The sequence below is a fragment of the Puma concolor genome, chromosome B3 (genome assembly GCF_028749965.1).
Source record: "Puma concolor isolate L17-30 chromosome B3, mPumCon1.1.hap2, whole genome shotgun sequence".
Classification (NCBI taxonomy): domain Eukaryota; kingdom Metazoa; phylum Chordata; class Mammalia; order Carnivora; family Felidae; genus Puma; species Puma concolor.
Genome location: NC_141672.1, coordinates 28,328,381 through 28,343,575, shown reverse-complemented (window position 1 = coordinate 28,343,575; position 15,195 = coordinate 28,328,381). Strand labels below are relative to the sequence as shown.

The 15,195-nt window shown below is 40.7% G+C and overlaps 2 protein-coding genes across 2 annotated transcripts in view; one reads left to right on the top strand and one right to left on the bottom strand.

Moving 5' to 3' along the window:
- Positions 1-8,576, top strand: part of ZC2HC1C (zinc finger C2HC-type containing 1C) — a 48,909-nt gene extending 40,333 nt beyond the window's left edge. The window contains exon 4 of the mRNA XM_086709248.1: positions 7,170-8,576. Coding sequence (XP_086565374.1) covers positions 7,170-7,172 — 3 coding nt within the window. The 3' untranslated portion in view covers positions 7,173-8,576. The remainder of the gene's footprint in view (positions 1-7,169) is intronic.
- The window catches only part of NEK9 (NIMA related kinase 9), a 39,699-nt gene extending 29,439 nt beyond the window's left edge, over positions 1-10,260 (bottom strand). The window contains exons 1-6 of the mRNA XM_025918889.2: positions 9,892-10,260; positions 7,399-7,576; positions 5,427-5,482; positions 4,823-4,893; positions 2,893-2,998; positions 305-436 (exon numbers count right to left, since the gene is read on the bottom strand). Coding sequence (XP_025774674.1) covers positions 305-436; positions 2,893-2,998; positions 4,823-4,893; positions 5,427-5,482; positions 7,399-7,576; positions 9,892-10,110 — 762 coding nt within the window. The 5' untranslated portion in view covers positions 10,111-10,260. The remainder of the gene's footprint in view (positions 1-304; positions 437-2,892; positions 2,999-4,822; positions 4,894-5,426; positions 5,483-7,398; positions 7,577-9,891) is intronic.
- Between the last annotated feature and the right edge of the window lie 4,935 nt (positions 10,261-15,195).

The following is a 15,195-nucleotide window of genomic DNA, read 5'->3' as shown; positions in this document are numbered from 1 at the left end:
GAAATGAAATGGTTTATCCAGACTACAGTGTCACATAGTGGATCCTAGAGCCAATTTCAAAATTATAAGTCAATAAATTTAAGTACAATGCTTAAAGCACTTGAGTAGGATTATTTCAGTGGGGACTGAATATAAATCTGGCACATAGCAATTTAATAATACACTACTAAACCCTTGCATACTTTTTTTTTTTGTCTACAGCTGATTTCTGTTGAAGAAATCAGAAACTGAGGGATAAATGAATTTGATTCTCTCAACCGAGTTATACCATTTGGAAGGACAAGGTGGGGATAATACAACTTACTGTGGCATCAAATGTTCTCTTTAGTGTAAGCAGTTCAAAAATGACACAGCCTACTGCCCAGATATCAGACTTGAAATTGTATTTTACTCCTTGGCAGAGCTCTGGAGACATGTAATATGGCGTTCCCACAAGCTGAACAACAAAGAAAACAAAGAGTAACTTCATTTTTGAGAGAACTATATTAATATTTCAACAACTAAAGTAAATTTCCCACAAACTAGTGATAACACCTATGAAACGTTCACGAGTATATCCCAAAATGTTTTTTATGAGATGATGCCACTATGGAGAGAAATTTTCTTTCACATCAAATTTCTTGGACCAATGATAAAGGGCAAAGACACTGTGGTATTTGGGAGGTACAACGGTGATTCCTCGATCACAGAGGCTTTAGGCCCACTGAAGACTTCATACAGATAAAGGCACAGTAAAAGCTCACCAATGGAAAAAAATAAAAAGAACTGGCGGTGGGGAGAAGATAACTGAATAAAGGGTCAAAGTCGTAACTAAAATGCATAGTAGTGAAACTCTGTAAATGACTCAATTTGACATCTGCAATACCAACACAGCTAGTGAATTTCTTTCAAATTTAAAAAAGATCTTCTGCCTTGAAGAATGGGTTTGGAGGGGTATCTGGGTGACTCAGTCGGTTGAGCGTCTGACTCTTGATTTTGGCTTGGGTCATGATCCCAGGGTAGTGGGATTGAGCCCTGCCTCAGGCTGTGTTGAGCATAGAGCCTGCTTAAGATATTCTCTCTCTCTCTCCGCCTCTGTCCCTCTATCCTGTTCTCTCTCTAAAAAAGAATGGGTTTGGAAATAAAAATATCCTGAATGGCGGTTGTGCCAATGTACCCCAGAAGTTCTAATAAAACTGATAGCCATGTTTATTTTTCTTAATATGAAATTTATTGTCAAATTGGTTTCCATACAACATCCAGTGCTCATCCCAACAGGTGCCCCCCTCAATGCCCATCAGCTCCTTTCCCCTCCCTCCCACCCCCCATCAACCCTCAGTTTATTCTCAGATTTTAAGAGTCTCTTATGGTTTGCCTCCCTCCCTCCCTAACTTTTCCCCCCTTTCCCTCCCCCATAGTCTTCTGTGAAGTTCCTCAGGATCCATAGAAGAGTGAAAACATATGGAATCTGTCTTTCTGTATGACTTATTTCACTTAGCATAACACTTTCCTGTTCCATCCACGTTGCTACAAAAGGCCATATTTCATTCTTTCTCATTGCCAAGTAGTATTCCATTGTGTATATAAACCACAATTTCTTTATCCATTCATCAGTTGATGGACATTTAGGCTCTTTCCATAGTTTGGCTATTGTTGAAAGTGCTGCTATAAACATGGGGTACAAGTGCCCCTATGCATCAGCAATCCTGTATCCCTTGGGTAAATTCCTAGTAGTGCTATTGCTGGGTCATAGGGTAGATCTATTTAGAATTTTTTGAGGAAGCTCCACACTGTTTTCCAGAGTGTGATAGCCATGTTTAATCAGCAAAGCCAGTAATTTTTAGATGACTTATACGGCATTTATAAATTTTCCTAACATTCTTTCTTTAAACTTGTTAAAAAAAAAGTCAAGTTTTGGTTTTACCAGAATACTGTTGATGAGAAAAACTCATATAAGGACACAATTGCTTCCTATGAAGCAGAGACTCCCAACCTTGGCTATCAGCATCCTTGGATGGCTCTAAATTGCTTATAGGCATATCTTAACATTATCAAAAAAAACATCAACAGGACAAAATTCATTTAATTAACTCACATTTTCAAGTTCAAGGACAGGGCAGTATGAAACCAGAAGAGTAATAACTGGGTCTTATAATTCCTAAAAAAATGAAATCACTGTCCTTAAAAATCAACGTATGTCTACTCTTTACCAATGGTCTTTCTTTAAAAAATTTTTTTTAATGTTTATTTTTGAGACAGAATGTGAGCGGGGGTAGGGCAGAGAGAGAGGGAGATACAGAATCTGAAGCAGGCTCCAGGCTCTGAGCTGTCAGCACTGAGCTCAGCTCTGAGCCGTCTGAGCCGAAGTCGGATGCTTAACTGACTGAGCCGCCCAGGTGCCCTACCAATGGTCTTTCTAAGTAAGGATCAGGGAAGAAGGGAGCCCTGCAGTTCAGACTATGTATGATATTAAGATCAGACTGTTCTCTGGGCATCAGCCTTTATTTGTAATATCAGGCTTCTGCACCAGAAAAATTCAGAGGAAACACAAAAAGAGATGTCTAACATCCTAAGCTCAAATATTAAATAAGAGATAAGCTGAAATCCACTAAAGATCCTAGGCTGGAAAAAATGATAGAGCATTTTCCTGTTTTCAGAAAAGTCTCCTGGTCAGTGTTAGAAAGGGCTATGAGGTCAGAGCTGTGATGTGGACAATGACTCTTGAAAGAACATCTCAGCATGTAAATGCCTGTTAGCAAGCCCAGGAAAAAACACTCCTGAAGACTTGCTTTATAAATATGCAGAACTTGCAAGAATACTGAGAAAAGTGTGTGAGATTTAGAGTGTACACTATCTCATGGTACTGGAAAGGAAAAGAAAAGAAAAATTATGACAAGGGCAACACATACTTACCGTCTCAGCCATGGAATACTCAGAATTAAGTTTCTTTGCTAGGCCATAATCTCCAAGTTTTATCAGGTTTGCCTTGGTCAGAAAAATATTTAATGTCTTTATATCTCTGGAAAAAAAAGATACCATATATTTATTATTTACCATATATTACCATATATTTTGCTTCATCCCCAACTCTGCCCAGAATTAGTACAGAATAAAATGTGTGGTTACCCCTGCTCAGACTGTTACAGGATCCAAAACAGTGGTCCCCACTTTCACACATATTTTAACATTGAAAAGGGAATTTGAGGGGCTAGAGGCAGAGAATTAACTTCATTCTCCGGGGCTTCATAGCACAGGCATGTCTCCCACACCATGGAGGACGTTAGGAAAATGGAGGGCTGGATGGAAAATATAGTGCCCCAGGTAATCCTGTAATTCCTATAAAGTGCACTGCCTCTTCAACTACCATTTATGCCTTGAACTGGTTGGTGTTAAAGTTTCAAATCTGTTAAGGCAAGGGAAGAGGCTGTGCATCTCAGCAGCGACATGATTCGGCTGTAGAGATCACCTAAATAAAGTCACTGGCTATTTTTCTAAAGATGAATTGATCCTATGCAACACAAATAAACTGCCTGGTTCACATTCTGGCTTCCTTAAAAAGGGAAAAAAACAGAAAAATGTTCTTTTTTTTTTTTTTTTTTTTTTTAAGTTTATTTATTTTGAGACAGAGAAAGAGAGAACACACACATGTGCAAACAGGGGAGGGGCAGAGAGAGAGGGAAAGAATCCTAAGCGGGTTCTGTGCCTCCAGGGCAGAGCCCGACACAGGGCATGATCTCACAAATCGTGAGATTATGACCCAAGCCAAAATCAAGAGTCAGTGCATGGCGCCTAGATGGCCCAGTTGGTTAAGTGTCTGACTCTTGGCTCAGGTTCAAGCCCCACACTGGGGGGCTCTGTGCTGACAGTGTAGAGCCTACTTGGGATTCTCCCTCTCCTGTATCTCTGCCTCTTCCCCACTTGTGCATGTACTCTCTCTCAAAATAAATAAACTTAAAAAAAAAAAAAAACTTAAAAAAAAAAAAGTCAGCGCTTAATTGACTAAGCCACCCAGGCACCCCACAACAATACTCTGTGACTTTTGCAAAGAAAATGCAAGTGTAGCCATTCAATAACTATTGAGAAACACATATTAACTGAATGAACAAACCAACAAAAAGAGAAATACAGTACTGGGGAATCAACATTCATCTCTAGCAATGATCAATGACTTACTTCAGAAGGGTATAATGTGGAAATGTTCTTCTAATAGTTCTTTCCTATAGCTAGAAATGAATAGAAAGATGTTTTCCCTCCTCAAATCTGGTAAAACTGTGTAATTATACAAAACAAACAAACAAAATATTTTTGGGGGCGAGGAGGGGCAGAGAGAGAGGGCGACAGAGGATCCAAGGTGGGCTCTGCACTGACAGCAGTGAGCCCAATGCGGGGCTCAAACTCACGAACTGTGAGATTATGATGAGCTACCCAGGCACCCCAACAGCTTTTTATTTAAATTAAGACTCGATTATAAAATTAAAAACACTTGCCAATTATTATTGCTCACCGGGAACATTTACTGGGAATTCCAACCAATCTAATACCACTCCTCTCAGTGGCTTCTAGACTTTACTGATGAATTAATGAATTGAACTCTAAAGTATCTGTTAAAGAAGTGACTGAGTAGTACTTAGCTATTGAAGAGATTCTTCCTAGATCATAAACATAGTTTAACTGCAGGAAGTGAAGGTAACACGCCTCATTACTCACTCTTTCCTTCCTAAATTATATTAACGGAAAAGCCTTGACAGCTTAATCAAGAAAATAATAGTGCTGACGGGAGGCACATCCAAGGTGGGGCTCAGATTGGTGGGGAGGACTTCATCCCGTATTCTTTTACTCATACCTATGAAGGATTCCAGCTTTATGGATACAGCTCACTGCTGAAACAATCTGAAATAGGTACCACACCACCATCTGCAGAAAAAAAATGAATTATATTTGGACTGGAAATAAGAAAAATTCCATAAAGACACACACTAAAACAAAACAAAGGAAGCTACAACCAGAGGTTATGATTCAACATGACCTTACATCTCTTGCTTGGAGGTTGAGTAGACAAAGAAAAGTGGTAGGGGTAAAAATAAAAAACAGGTAATCATAAGACAGTTCCAATGTCATTATAAAATATAATACGGTGAAGCAGAGTTGTGGAAAGAAATCCAAGAAGAATGCAAAGGTATAGAAAACTGGGCATACCAGTATGCAGTAATAGAACCAGGAAAGAAAGCCCATAGAGAATCATGATGTGGAGGTAAACCGTTTAGGAAGCAGCTATAGACAGCTTCCTTGTTAGAGGTTTCCTTTCTCATGAATATCAACCAGGGCCTGGAGGGAGTCTGAACAAAAGGAAAAAAACGCTCTTCATTGTTGGAAGAGGAAATACAGAACTAGAATACAAGAATCACAGCATTACAATTCTAGCTTCCTTCCACAGAAATATGAATTACCTCTTCCTCAAACAACTTGTCCTTCTGGCGAAGGATTTTGTCATACAGGTTCCCTCCTGCAATTAAAGGAGAGGCAGGTTTGAATTGCTTAATAAAGATCAAAGCTTGACTTCTATATCTACCAGGGTTTTAACAGGTGACCCAAAGAAATGAAGGATTCTACTTCCTTTCCAAAGGAAACCCCTTCTTCTCTCTTGGCTCTTTACAAAACTCTTCCATCCCTCAAGTACTGTATCTAAAGTAATTTTAAAAGGTTCCCCTAAAAAATGAGGCTCAATACAAAAATGGGAAGTATGACATTTTTAGAAAAGAATAAAGGCCATTCCTATATTATCCCAATTAGCAAAATACCTTGAATGTCTTCATATCAGAAGACTTTCTTTTTTAGAACTCCTTTTAAAGGAATCTGCAATATTTTTGTAACAACTCTCTGAAGTGTGACTACTAGAACACTGGGTACCTGTGATGCAATGTTTTGTACATACAGGTGTATCTCATCGACAACTTCCTTTTCTATTGCGTACTGAAAAGTTTTCCCATAATTTACGGTACACCTTAGATTGTTTCCAGTCCTTACTCCCTTTGCTAACTCCTTCCTGTGGAATAAGTCTGAATTGGCTTCTCCCTTTCCTTTATCAAGTAACAGACTGCAAATGATCAGGGTTCATTTTACTTCCTACCTGCAACTATAACTTAGGCCTTAGCCCGGGCTCTGTTTCACAACTTCTTTTCCCCTGCAATTTAGTAACTTGTCACTTCAACAAATCTACCACCGTTCTAGTCCCTCCTAACCACAAAGGAAGTTACTACTTGTGGCTTCTGCTACTTTAGAAATATCTAATACAATCTTCTACATTTAGGGTTGATCAGAACCAGGAACAACCGTGGTGCACAAGAGTCAAGACAAAAAGTTAGAATTCTAGGAGCTTTCTCTTTGAGATTTAAGTGAAGAATATGCTGGGACTTCTTTAGCATAGCTAAAGCTTTTTTAGGGTAGCTTAAGAAAGGGCTTTGAGGGTTCTTCTATGTAATAAGGATAAGAGCTAGGACAGCATGTATTAAAGATTTGCTGCACACCAAGTACTATGCTAGGGGCTTTACATATTCGTTTAATACAACACCCTAGGAGACAGGTACTGTTTATTAATAAACTCATATTAAGGTGAGGAAGCTGAGGCACAGAGAAGTTTCTTGTGCAAAGTTACAAAGTTAAGAAGCAGTGGAGCTTGGGAAATGGGTTTAGAGTCTATTTTCTTAGCAAATGAGCTATACATACTGCTATCTTATAAGCAAAATGGTCCAAAGTAATCAAAGACCAGATATATTAAAGCCATCCTTTACTACCTGTCATTTTCATTCACCTATGATCTTTGAATCATTCTTCAAAAGGACAGTTTTGGTTGAGTCAGTATTAATAAATGTCCCTTATAAGATTTCATTAAATATACCAAGGAGTGCCAAGCTACACTATGTTTCTAGTGCCTAATTAGATGTCTAACATTAATGCCTAACTAATGTTAATTCATTAGAAAAAACCTTGAAGAGTGAATGTAAAATTCAACTGAATTAATAATTTGAAAATGGAACTATAAGCATAATAGAGAATTTGAGCATGCAGTATGCAGTATTCCTTCCCTTATTTTGTAAATCACTTCAAAATTCTCCAGGGTCTGAACTTATTTCTCTTAAACTCTCGAAATCCATTTAAAGTTGTTTTTTTGTTTTTGTTTTTGTTTTTCAAAGTAGGCTTCACGCCCAGTGCCAGAGCCCAATGTGAAGCTTAAACTCACAACCCCGAGATCAAGACCTGAGCTGAGATCAAGAGTCAGATGCTCAACTGACCGAATCACCCAGGCAGCCCTCCATGTGAAGTTTTTCACCAATGCATATACCTTATTCTCCTCTCCCCCTCAAGGTAGGTACAAGCACAATAATGTCTTGCCAGAGGAGGTCCCACTGAAGTCTACCTTACCATTACAATATTCCAGCTCAATCAGCAGAGTCGTATTGTCCATGAAATGATTGTAGTAGGCAATAATGTTGTCATGCTGCAGCAGCGCCAGAATAACAATCTCATTCAAGGCATCACGACGTTCCTTCTCTGACAGTCGGGTTAAATCAACTTCCTTCCACACAACCAACGAGTCATCCTACAACACAGTAATAGAGGTATCGTGCTTTCCTCTTGGCTGGCAGAGAATGAATCCACACCTGGATCTCTAAGCCTAGAAATAAAACTTCCTAGATGGGCACAGACGGACTCCTTTTATTTTTTCCTTTAGACAAAACAGGAACAGAATTTTAAGATTCTTCATAAAATTAAGCTTTACAATTTACTGCAGGACTAGGGAAAGCAGAGCACTAAGATGCTATTACATTGTGGCCACATTTAAATTTGCATGATGTCAGTTCCAGATAAAAAATAGGAGATATAGATCTCAAAGATCCTACTGAAGGGCATCATGACAAACTGCTAGTCATAAGCATTGAAGTAGGGCTAGAATACTGGAGAAATGGAGAACTGGAGAGACTGGTTATCTATAGCTGACCAGAGTTTCTTATAAAATGGAAACATTACACTTATCTCTAATTTTATAAATTTAGATTTCTCTAGTGATTTCTGTTTATGTTTTCTGGATAGGAATAAGTCATGCCTAAGGGTTCAGAGTTCACTTTCCTCACCTGCCCTATTTTGCAACTCTGTATCTCCTATAACTTTTATGTATCACATGTTTCCCTCTATCTGTGACAACTCACCTTCAGCTCCCAATACCCACTTCCTTTTATAACACCCACATTCTTTCCGGATACTGCTTCTTAGCCCAGAAGCATCCACACCTACATCACTCTCCCTATCCTTTAGAATGATTCGGCTAAGCCTTTTAAACTTTTGGGGGGGAGATATCCTGATAAACCTTCTACTGTGCATGTATTCAGTGCGACCGTTCCCTTTAGAACTCAGACACTAAAATGATATTTGTCCGTCCTTTTTCATTTATATACACATACAACTTAAATACTATTTGTTTACTAACAGGGCTAACTGAAATATAAGCTTCCCATCAAAATATAAGCTTCTTGGGGGAAACGGCTGCTTCTAATCAAACCTTTGTACATTCAGACCTAATAAACATTTGGCCAAATGGCTAATGTTGTGCCATTTTTTGAGAAGTGTAATCAAATTTAAATAAACCAACCTCAGTAATCAAGTTCAACATGATGGAAAGGCATGGATAAGGAGATGTGAAACGCTGTTCTAGCCCAAGATTTACTTCTAATTTAAGTGTCAAGTCCTTTAAATATACCGTCTTAGTTTCTTTAACTTAGTTTAACTTTAACACAAATAGTAATGCTCATCTCCTCTTTCTCATATTTTGAGTACAAATAAGAAAAGCAGAATACTAACAGTAACCCTAACATCATACATTAATGCGGCATTAGGATAAAAAAGAACACTTGAAAATTTTCTCTTGCAACCACCCCTCTCCTCCATCTTTTAGCCTTAAAACTATGCTAGCTTGGAACACACCCCAGAACTGCAGATGGCGTACTGATGGATGAATCATCATCATCATCATCATCATCATCATCATCATCATCACCTATAGTCTTCAAGTTTAAGACTTTAGTGATCAAATACAATTGATGGTTAGTTTTTGGAAGCAGAGTCACCACTACAGGGTTTTTAATATCACTATACATTTTGAACTTGGTGGTCAGTGATCTAGGAATGTCTTCAAAAGATGTGTATATATGCAATAGGGGAGGGGGGGTGGGTTATGTTCACATTAGGTTCTCAAAGGTCTCTTTGCCTCTCGCCACCCGAGAGGCTTAGAATATACCAAAAAGGTATTTCCCATGCATAAACACTGTGGGATAAACATTGATGAAGACAGCGATGACCCTCTCAGTGACGTTCTAGAAAAATCTCCAATTAAATGTTCATACCTGAACTTAACGGCAAAGACAGCCGGGTTGCCACTGATTGTGGGAATTCTGAAGCTACGCCCCTCCTCTCCACCCCGACCCTGGAGAGCTATACTGCATGAGGAAGTAAGTTTTGACAACACTTCACATTCGTATGCCATTTTTAATTTACAGTTTGCAAAAAGTACCTTCGTTCGATTCTCAAAGTAAGCGTAAAAAAATAAAGATTATTTTTGAAGGTAGTTATCATTAACCCCAATTTACAGATGGGTAAGCTAAGGCTCAGAGAAAGTTCAATGACTTGCTCCCTTCCCCGGGTTCGACAGAAACGCCCAGTTAGCATAAACAGCGATCTGACGGATTCCCGGTGCCGGTGAGCCGGAGACTGGAGAAGACCCCGAGACACACACCCCGCCTGCGGCTGCGCAAACCTAAGCGAGCACAAGGCGCAAGCCGCAGGCAAAGCCGGGAACCGGTCGGGGCTGGGAAGCGGGGCGGCGAAGGAGGGGCTGGGACGGCCGGAGCCAGGGGCCGCTACCTCGGTGCGGCGGTACAGCGTGGCCTCCCCGAAGGCGCCGCGGCCCAGGACGCGGATGGGGATGTAGTGCAGCTCCTCCTGCTCCGCCGCGCCGCCGCCGGCTCGCGGCCCCGGACCAGCACTGGGCCCCGGGCCCGAGTCCCCGCCACCCCCGGACTCGCTCCCGAAGTCCGAGTTGATGGAATCGCAGTGTCGCTCGTACTCGCCCAGCACCGACATGGCGGCGGCCGCGGAACCGGCCTGCGTGTCCCCGGCGGCGCTGACCACGCTGAGCCTCTCTCGCTTCAGACGCCGGCGCGCGGCTCCGTCAGCCCCGCAACCCCGCGAGGCTCCATGGTGGCTCCTTCCCCCCCCCCCCCCCCGACCCGGAAACAGTTCCTGGTGCTTCCGGCCCGGCGGGCTTTCCTCCGCCTGCGCTGGCCCACTTGCTTAGCCCGGCGGCCTCGGCTTCCCTCCGTCCTTCCCGGGCGGCCGGGCTTGGCGGGCGCTGGTGGGGACGCCGTGGGACCGAAGGGCTCCAGACACGGCAGGGGATCACCGACGGGTCTGTAGACCACTTCCCCGATCCCTGACCAGGTCCCCAGACAGCTTCGAGGTCCGGAGGTCGCCCAGTCACCTCTTGGCGCCAGGCCTATCTCAAGGGCAAGTGATTCCACGTTGGACAGTGCTCTTTGTTTAGGGAGATATTAAAGATACTATAGTAAGCGGAAATATTTACTGCCTGTCATCTCAGTAGGTGGGCCCAGTTATTTCTCCCAGAACCCCCACTAGGTTCTCCCTGTTCTGTACTACTCCAAAAATATTTTAAATCAACTCTCCTGACACTCTTTTTCCAGATTTAACATTCTCCTTGCATCTGTCTTTCCAAATCTCTGACCGTCTGATCTCATGCAGCATTCTTCGAGCACTGAGGTGTCAATGTATTTGAGGGTGGGAAATCTACAATAAGATGCTCCTTACCCTTAAGTCACTAGGAGAATTGGAATACAGTTAAAAAAAAAAAAAAAAAAATAGGTCCCAACAGTTATTGACCTTGGGCAACTTTACGTTACCAAAGTTTTTTAAAATCTGTAAAGCTTGTAGGAATATGACCTACCTCACAGAGATAACAGTTAACTTTTTATTGTGTTATGTTCCTGACACTACGCTAAAGGTTTTCTTATGTCATCCCACTTAATCCTTATATTATTCTTATTCTAAATAAAGAACTGAGATACAGAGGTTAAGTAACCTGCTCATTGTTACACAGCTAGTAAGGGGAGCCCAGAGTCAAACCCAGCACTCTGGATCCACATCTTTCAGAGAGCACAATGTTTTGGGTGTTGTGGGTGGAGGCCAGGGTGTGTGTGGGGTAGAAGCAAGAAAAGACCGGGCCTCAACTGTTGAGTTTGGCTTTCCTGTGGGCAATGAAAAATTATGTGAGATTTTTTTAAGCAGGGGAGTATATGATTAGTGACCGTATGTCCTAATTTGCTGGGGAAGTCCCAATTTATGCCTCCTCCCCTCCCCCCCCCCCCCCCAGCATAACAAATAGAGCTTTATTTTGCTCAGGTGCCCAGTTTGGACAATAAACTATAATACGGTCACCTTACATAAGACCAAAGATGTATCTTACAAATAACTCCAATGACAATGTGGAGGACAAAGACTGGAAGGCAGGGAGACTAGATAGGAGGTAATTTAATAGTCTAAGAAAAGAAAAGGCACTGAAGTATTTATCAGTGTGAGTGGAGAGGGTTCCAGATTTGAGAAATCCATTTGAGGAACATTTAGAACTTTGTGATCAATCGAAATGTGGTTGATGGGGTAAATTTGAGTGGAAGAGATTCACTTCCTGATTTTTAATGAGGATGAAGAAAATTGGTAAAATGGGATAGAGGAGTTGTGAAGGATGAGTTCACATTCCTCTGACCTCTCTACAGTTCATCAATGTCCCTTTCATTTATGTATGTATGTATGTATGTATGTATGTATGTATGTATGTATGTGTTTAAGAGAGAGAGCGTGGTTGAGCATATGAGTGGCGGAGGGGCAGAGAGAGAGAGAAAATCCCAAGCCAGCTCGGCACTGTCAGTGCAGAACCCAGTGCGGAGCTCAAATCTACAAAAGTGAGATCATGACCTGAACCAAAGTTAAGAGCTGGGACGCTTAACCAACTGACCCATCCAGGCGCCTACACTGTGTATGATGTCCTACACTCTGCATAACATTCCACATTGGGTCTGAGTAAGAGAGTACAAAGAGACTCCTGTCTCCCTTGATCTGGATCCAATACTTCTTTTTCACATGCTAGTCTTCATAATGATGGTCTGCTTATGTCATACTTGTACTTTAAGCCTCTTTTTCACATCCAAAGCAATCCAGAGTAACACAGCTCTCCCAGTAGATCACATCACTTCTTTGTAAAATACTGATGCTTGTTAGGTTTACTTTATTGTCTATCTCCATTCATTAGAACCTTAGCTCCACAAGAGTCTGGATTTTGTACTCTTGTTTACAGCTGTATATCAACACCCAGAAAAGTGCTTGATATTCTAGGGTTAAAATTTATTTGATAAATGAGTATCAGGTCGTTATTATCTCCTATGTATAGAACATTTTTTTTAACCTAAACGCAGGCCTGGTAACTCCTGTCATGTTTTATTTTGATGGCTTCATTCCAGGATGCCAGATTATAGATATTTTTAAAAATTTCAGTTAATTCATTCAACAAACACGGAGTACCAATTTATGCCAGGTGCTGAGTTACAACAGAAAACAAAATAAACATGGTTCCTACTCTTATGGAGCTTACAGTCCATATAAACAAACAACCAAGCAATTACAACTGTGTAAATGCTGTGGTTAAGTACAAGCTTCCAGAAAGGAATCCAGGAGGGGCATCTTTCCAAGAAAACTTGCTGGGTTAGTGAAGGCTTCCCGGAGGAATATCCAAAATTCAGTGATAGGTGAACAAAGTAGGGAGATTATTCTGGATAGACGCCATTCCATTTACCTTCTATTCATCACAAGGCACTTGGAGGATTACGTATTGCTTCTTATTTGAGTTTACTCCAGAGCTTGGCTCAGCACATTAAACAAAATATGTGTTCAATGTGTTTTTTTTTTAGTGTTTTTATTTTTATTTTTTGGTTAAAGGAATGAAAAAAACAATTACTTAAAAAGCGAATAGGTTTCACCAAAGCTTAAAAATTTATTTTTCTGGGGGCCCCTGGGTGACTTAGTTGGTTAAGCGTCTTGACTCTTGGTTTTGGCTCAGGTCATGATCTCACAGTTTGTGGGTTTGAGAGAGAGAGAGAACCTGTGTTGGGCTTTGCCCCCACAGTGCGGGGCCTGCTCGGGATTCTGTCTCCCTCTCTCTGCCCCTTCCTTGCTTGTGCCCTCTTTCTCAATAAACAAAAGAAATTTATTTTTCTGGCATCTTCGCCATGAGGAATGACAGTTTTCTATAGCTTGGTTAACCTGATAGTGTAATTTGTTCTAGTTATAATGCATAGATTAAGCTTAACAAATGTCTTGTTAGAGAATACAGAACAGAAATACTCATGCTCAGTTGTTCATTACACTGGATATAAATGAAACTAAACATCTTGCCTTTGAATATTCTAAAGTCCAGAAACACTGAACATTGTAAACGTGTAACTGATTTTAAAGTGCCTTTGGTAAAAATGGACATTTCCAGGTTTTATTTTAACAATAGAATGCTATATAGCAGATGTTCCTAGTTGTTAATGGCAGACTCCTGGGGCCACAGAATCACTGTAAAAATTAAAGAATCTACCAAAGTGCCAAGCAAACTCTATACCTTCACTTTCCAGTTTGGTAGACTCTAGCTACATGCAGCTATTGAACACCTGAATTGTGGTTAGTCTGAATGGAGATGTGCTATAGCTGTAAAGTGCACACTGGGTTTCAAAGACTTTATATGGGGGGGATAGAAGTAAAATACTCAATCTTTTTTCTATTGACTACATGTTGAAATGCTATTTTGGATATATTAAATATACTAAAACTAATTTCGCCTGTTTCTTATTGTGGCACTGGAAAATTTAAAACTACACACAGGGTTTATGTTATGTGGGAGACCACTACAACAGACTGAATAGTCTGCACAACACATACTAACTAGCATTTAACAAGTATGTGATACTGTTGAGACTATTAAGTTCATTTAAAAGTTTTGAATTCAGGGGCAACTGGGTAGCTCAGTTGGTTGAGTGCCTGGCTCTTGGTTTTGGCTCAGGTCATGATCTCATGGCTCACGGGTTTGAGCCCCAAATTGGGCTTGTGCTGGCAGTGTGGAGCCTGCTAGGAATTCTCTCTCTCTCTCTCTCTCTCTCTCTCCCCCCTTTGCTCCCGCCCCCCACCCCCAGCTTGCACTCTGTCTCTCAAATTTTAAAAAGTTTCAAATTCATTTATGTTTATGTTCTCCAAAAGTAAATCATCAGTGAAGAATAAGACATTTTTGATATGAAAATAGTTACACTCAAAATTGGGAATCACTACTTTATAGACTACAGATTCACTGACAAATTTATTACCTGTTTTTGGGTGGAATAGAGGCAGAGGGAAACTAAGATGCCAGCTAGTGAATGTGCAAAGCACTTTACGCTGACTTCTTGGAAAGAAGCTTTATGCAAAATGTTCAAATGTAAGTAAAAAGGAGAAAATGGCCTTTACCTCATGGGTTGGGTTTTGCACAGATGTGATGGGCAAAAATGCAAGTCCTAAAAGGTTATAAATTGGAAGGGGTATTTTCAGAATAGAGGGCAAAAGAGAAGACACTCTGTAGGAATAATTCCACTAACAGTTTCCAAAAGAGAGAAGGTACAGAAAATGCTTGACTTAGAGAACCCTATTTTGCCTGTCTGAAGATGTGTATTATCGTTATGTTTATAAATTTTTTTTTAATGTTTATTTTTTTTTGAGACAGAGAGGGACAGAGCATGAGCGGAGGAGGGGCAGAGAGAGAGAGAGAGGGAAACACAGACTCCAAAGCAGGCTCCAGGCTCTGCGCTGTCAGCACAGAGCCCAATGCGGGGCTCGAACTCATGAGCTGTGAGATCATGACCTGAGCCGAAGTCAGACACCCAACCAACTGGGCTGCCCAGGTGCCCCTATTATTGTTATGTTTATATACACATTATATATAGCTTACATATTTATATATAAAATATAATAAAATTTTATTAGCTCAAATAAACTTTTTCCATCTGCAGTAAATTACATGCAATTTTCTTCTCTAATTCATCACACATAATTTCCCATACTTTAAAACTGAAGAATATGGAAGAATTATTGTCA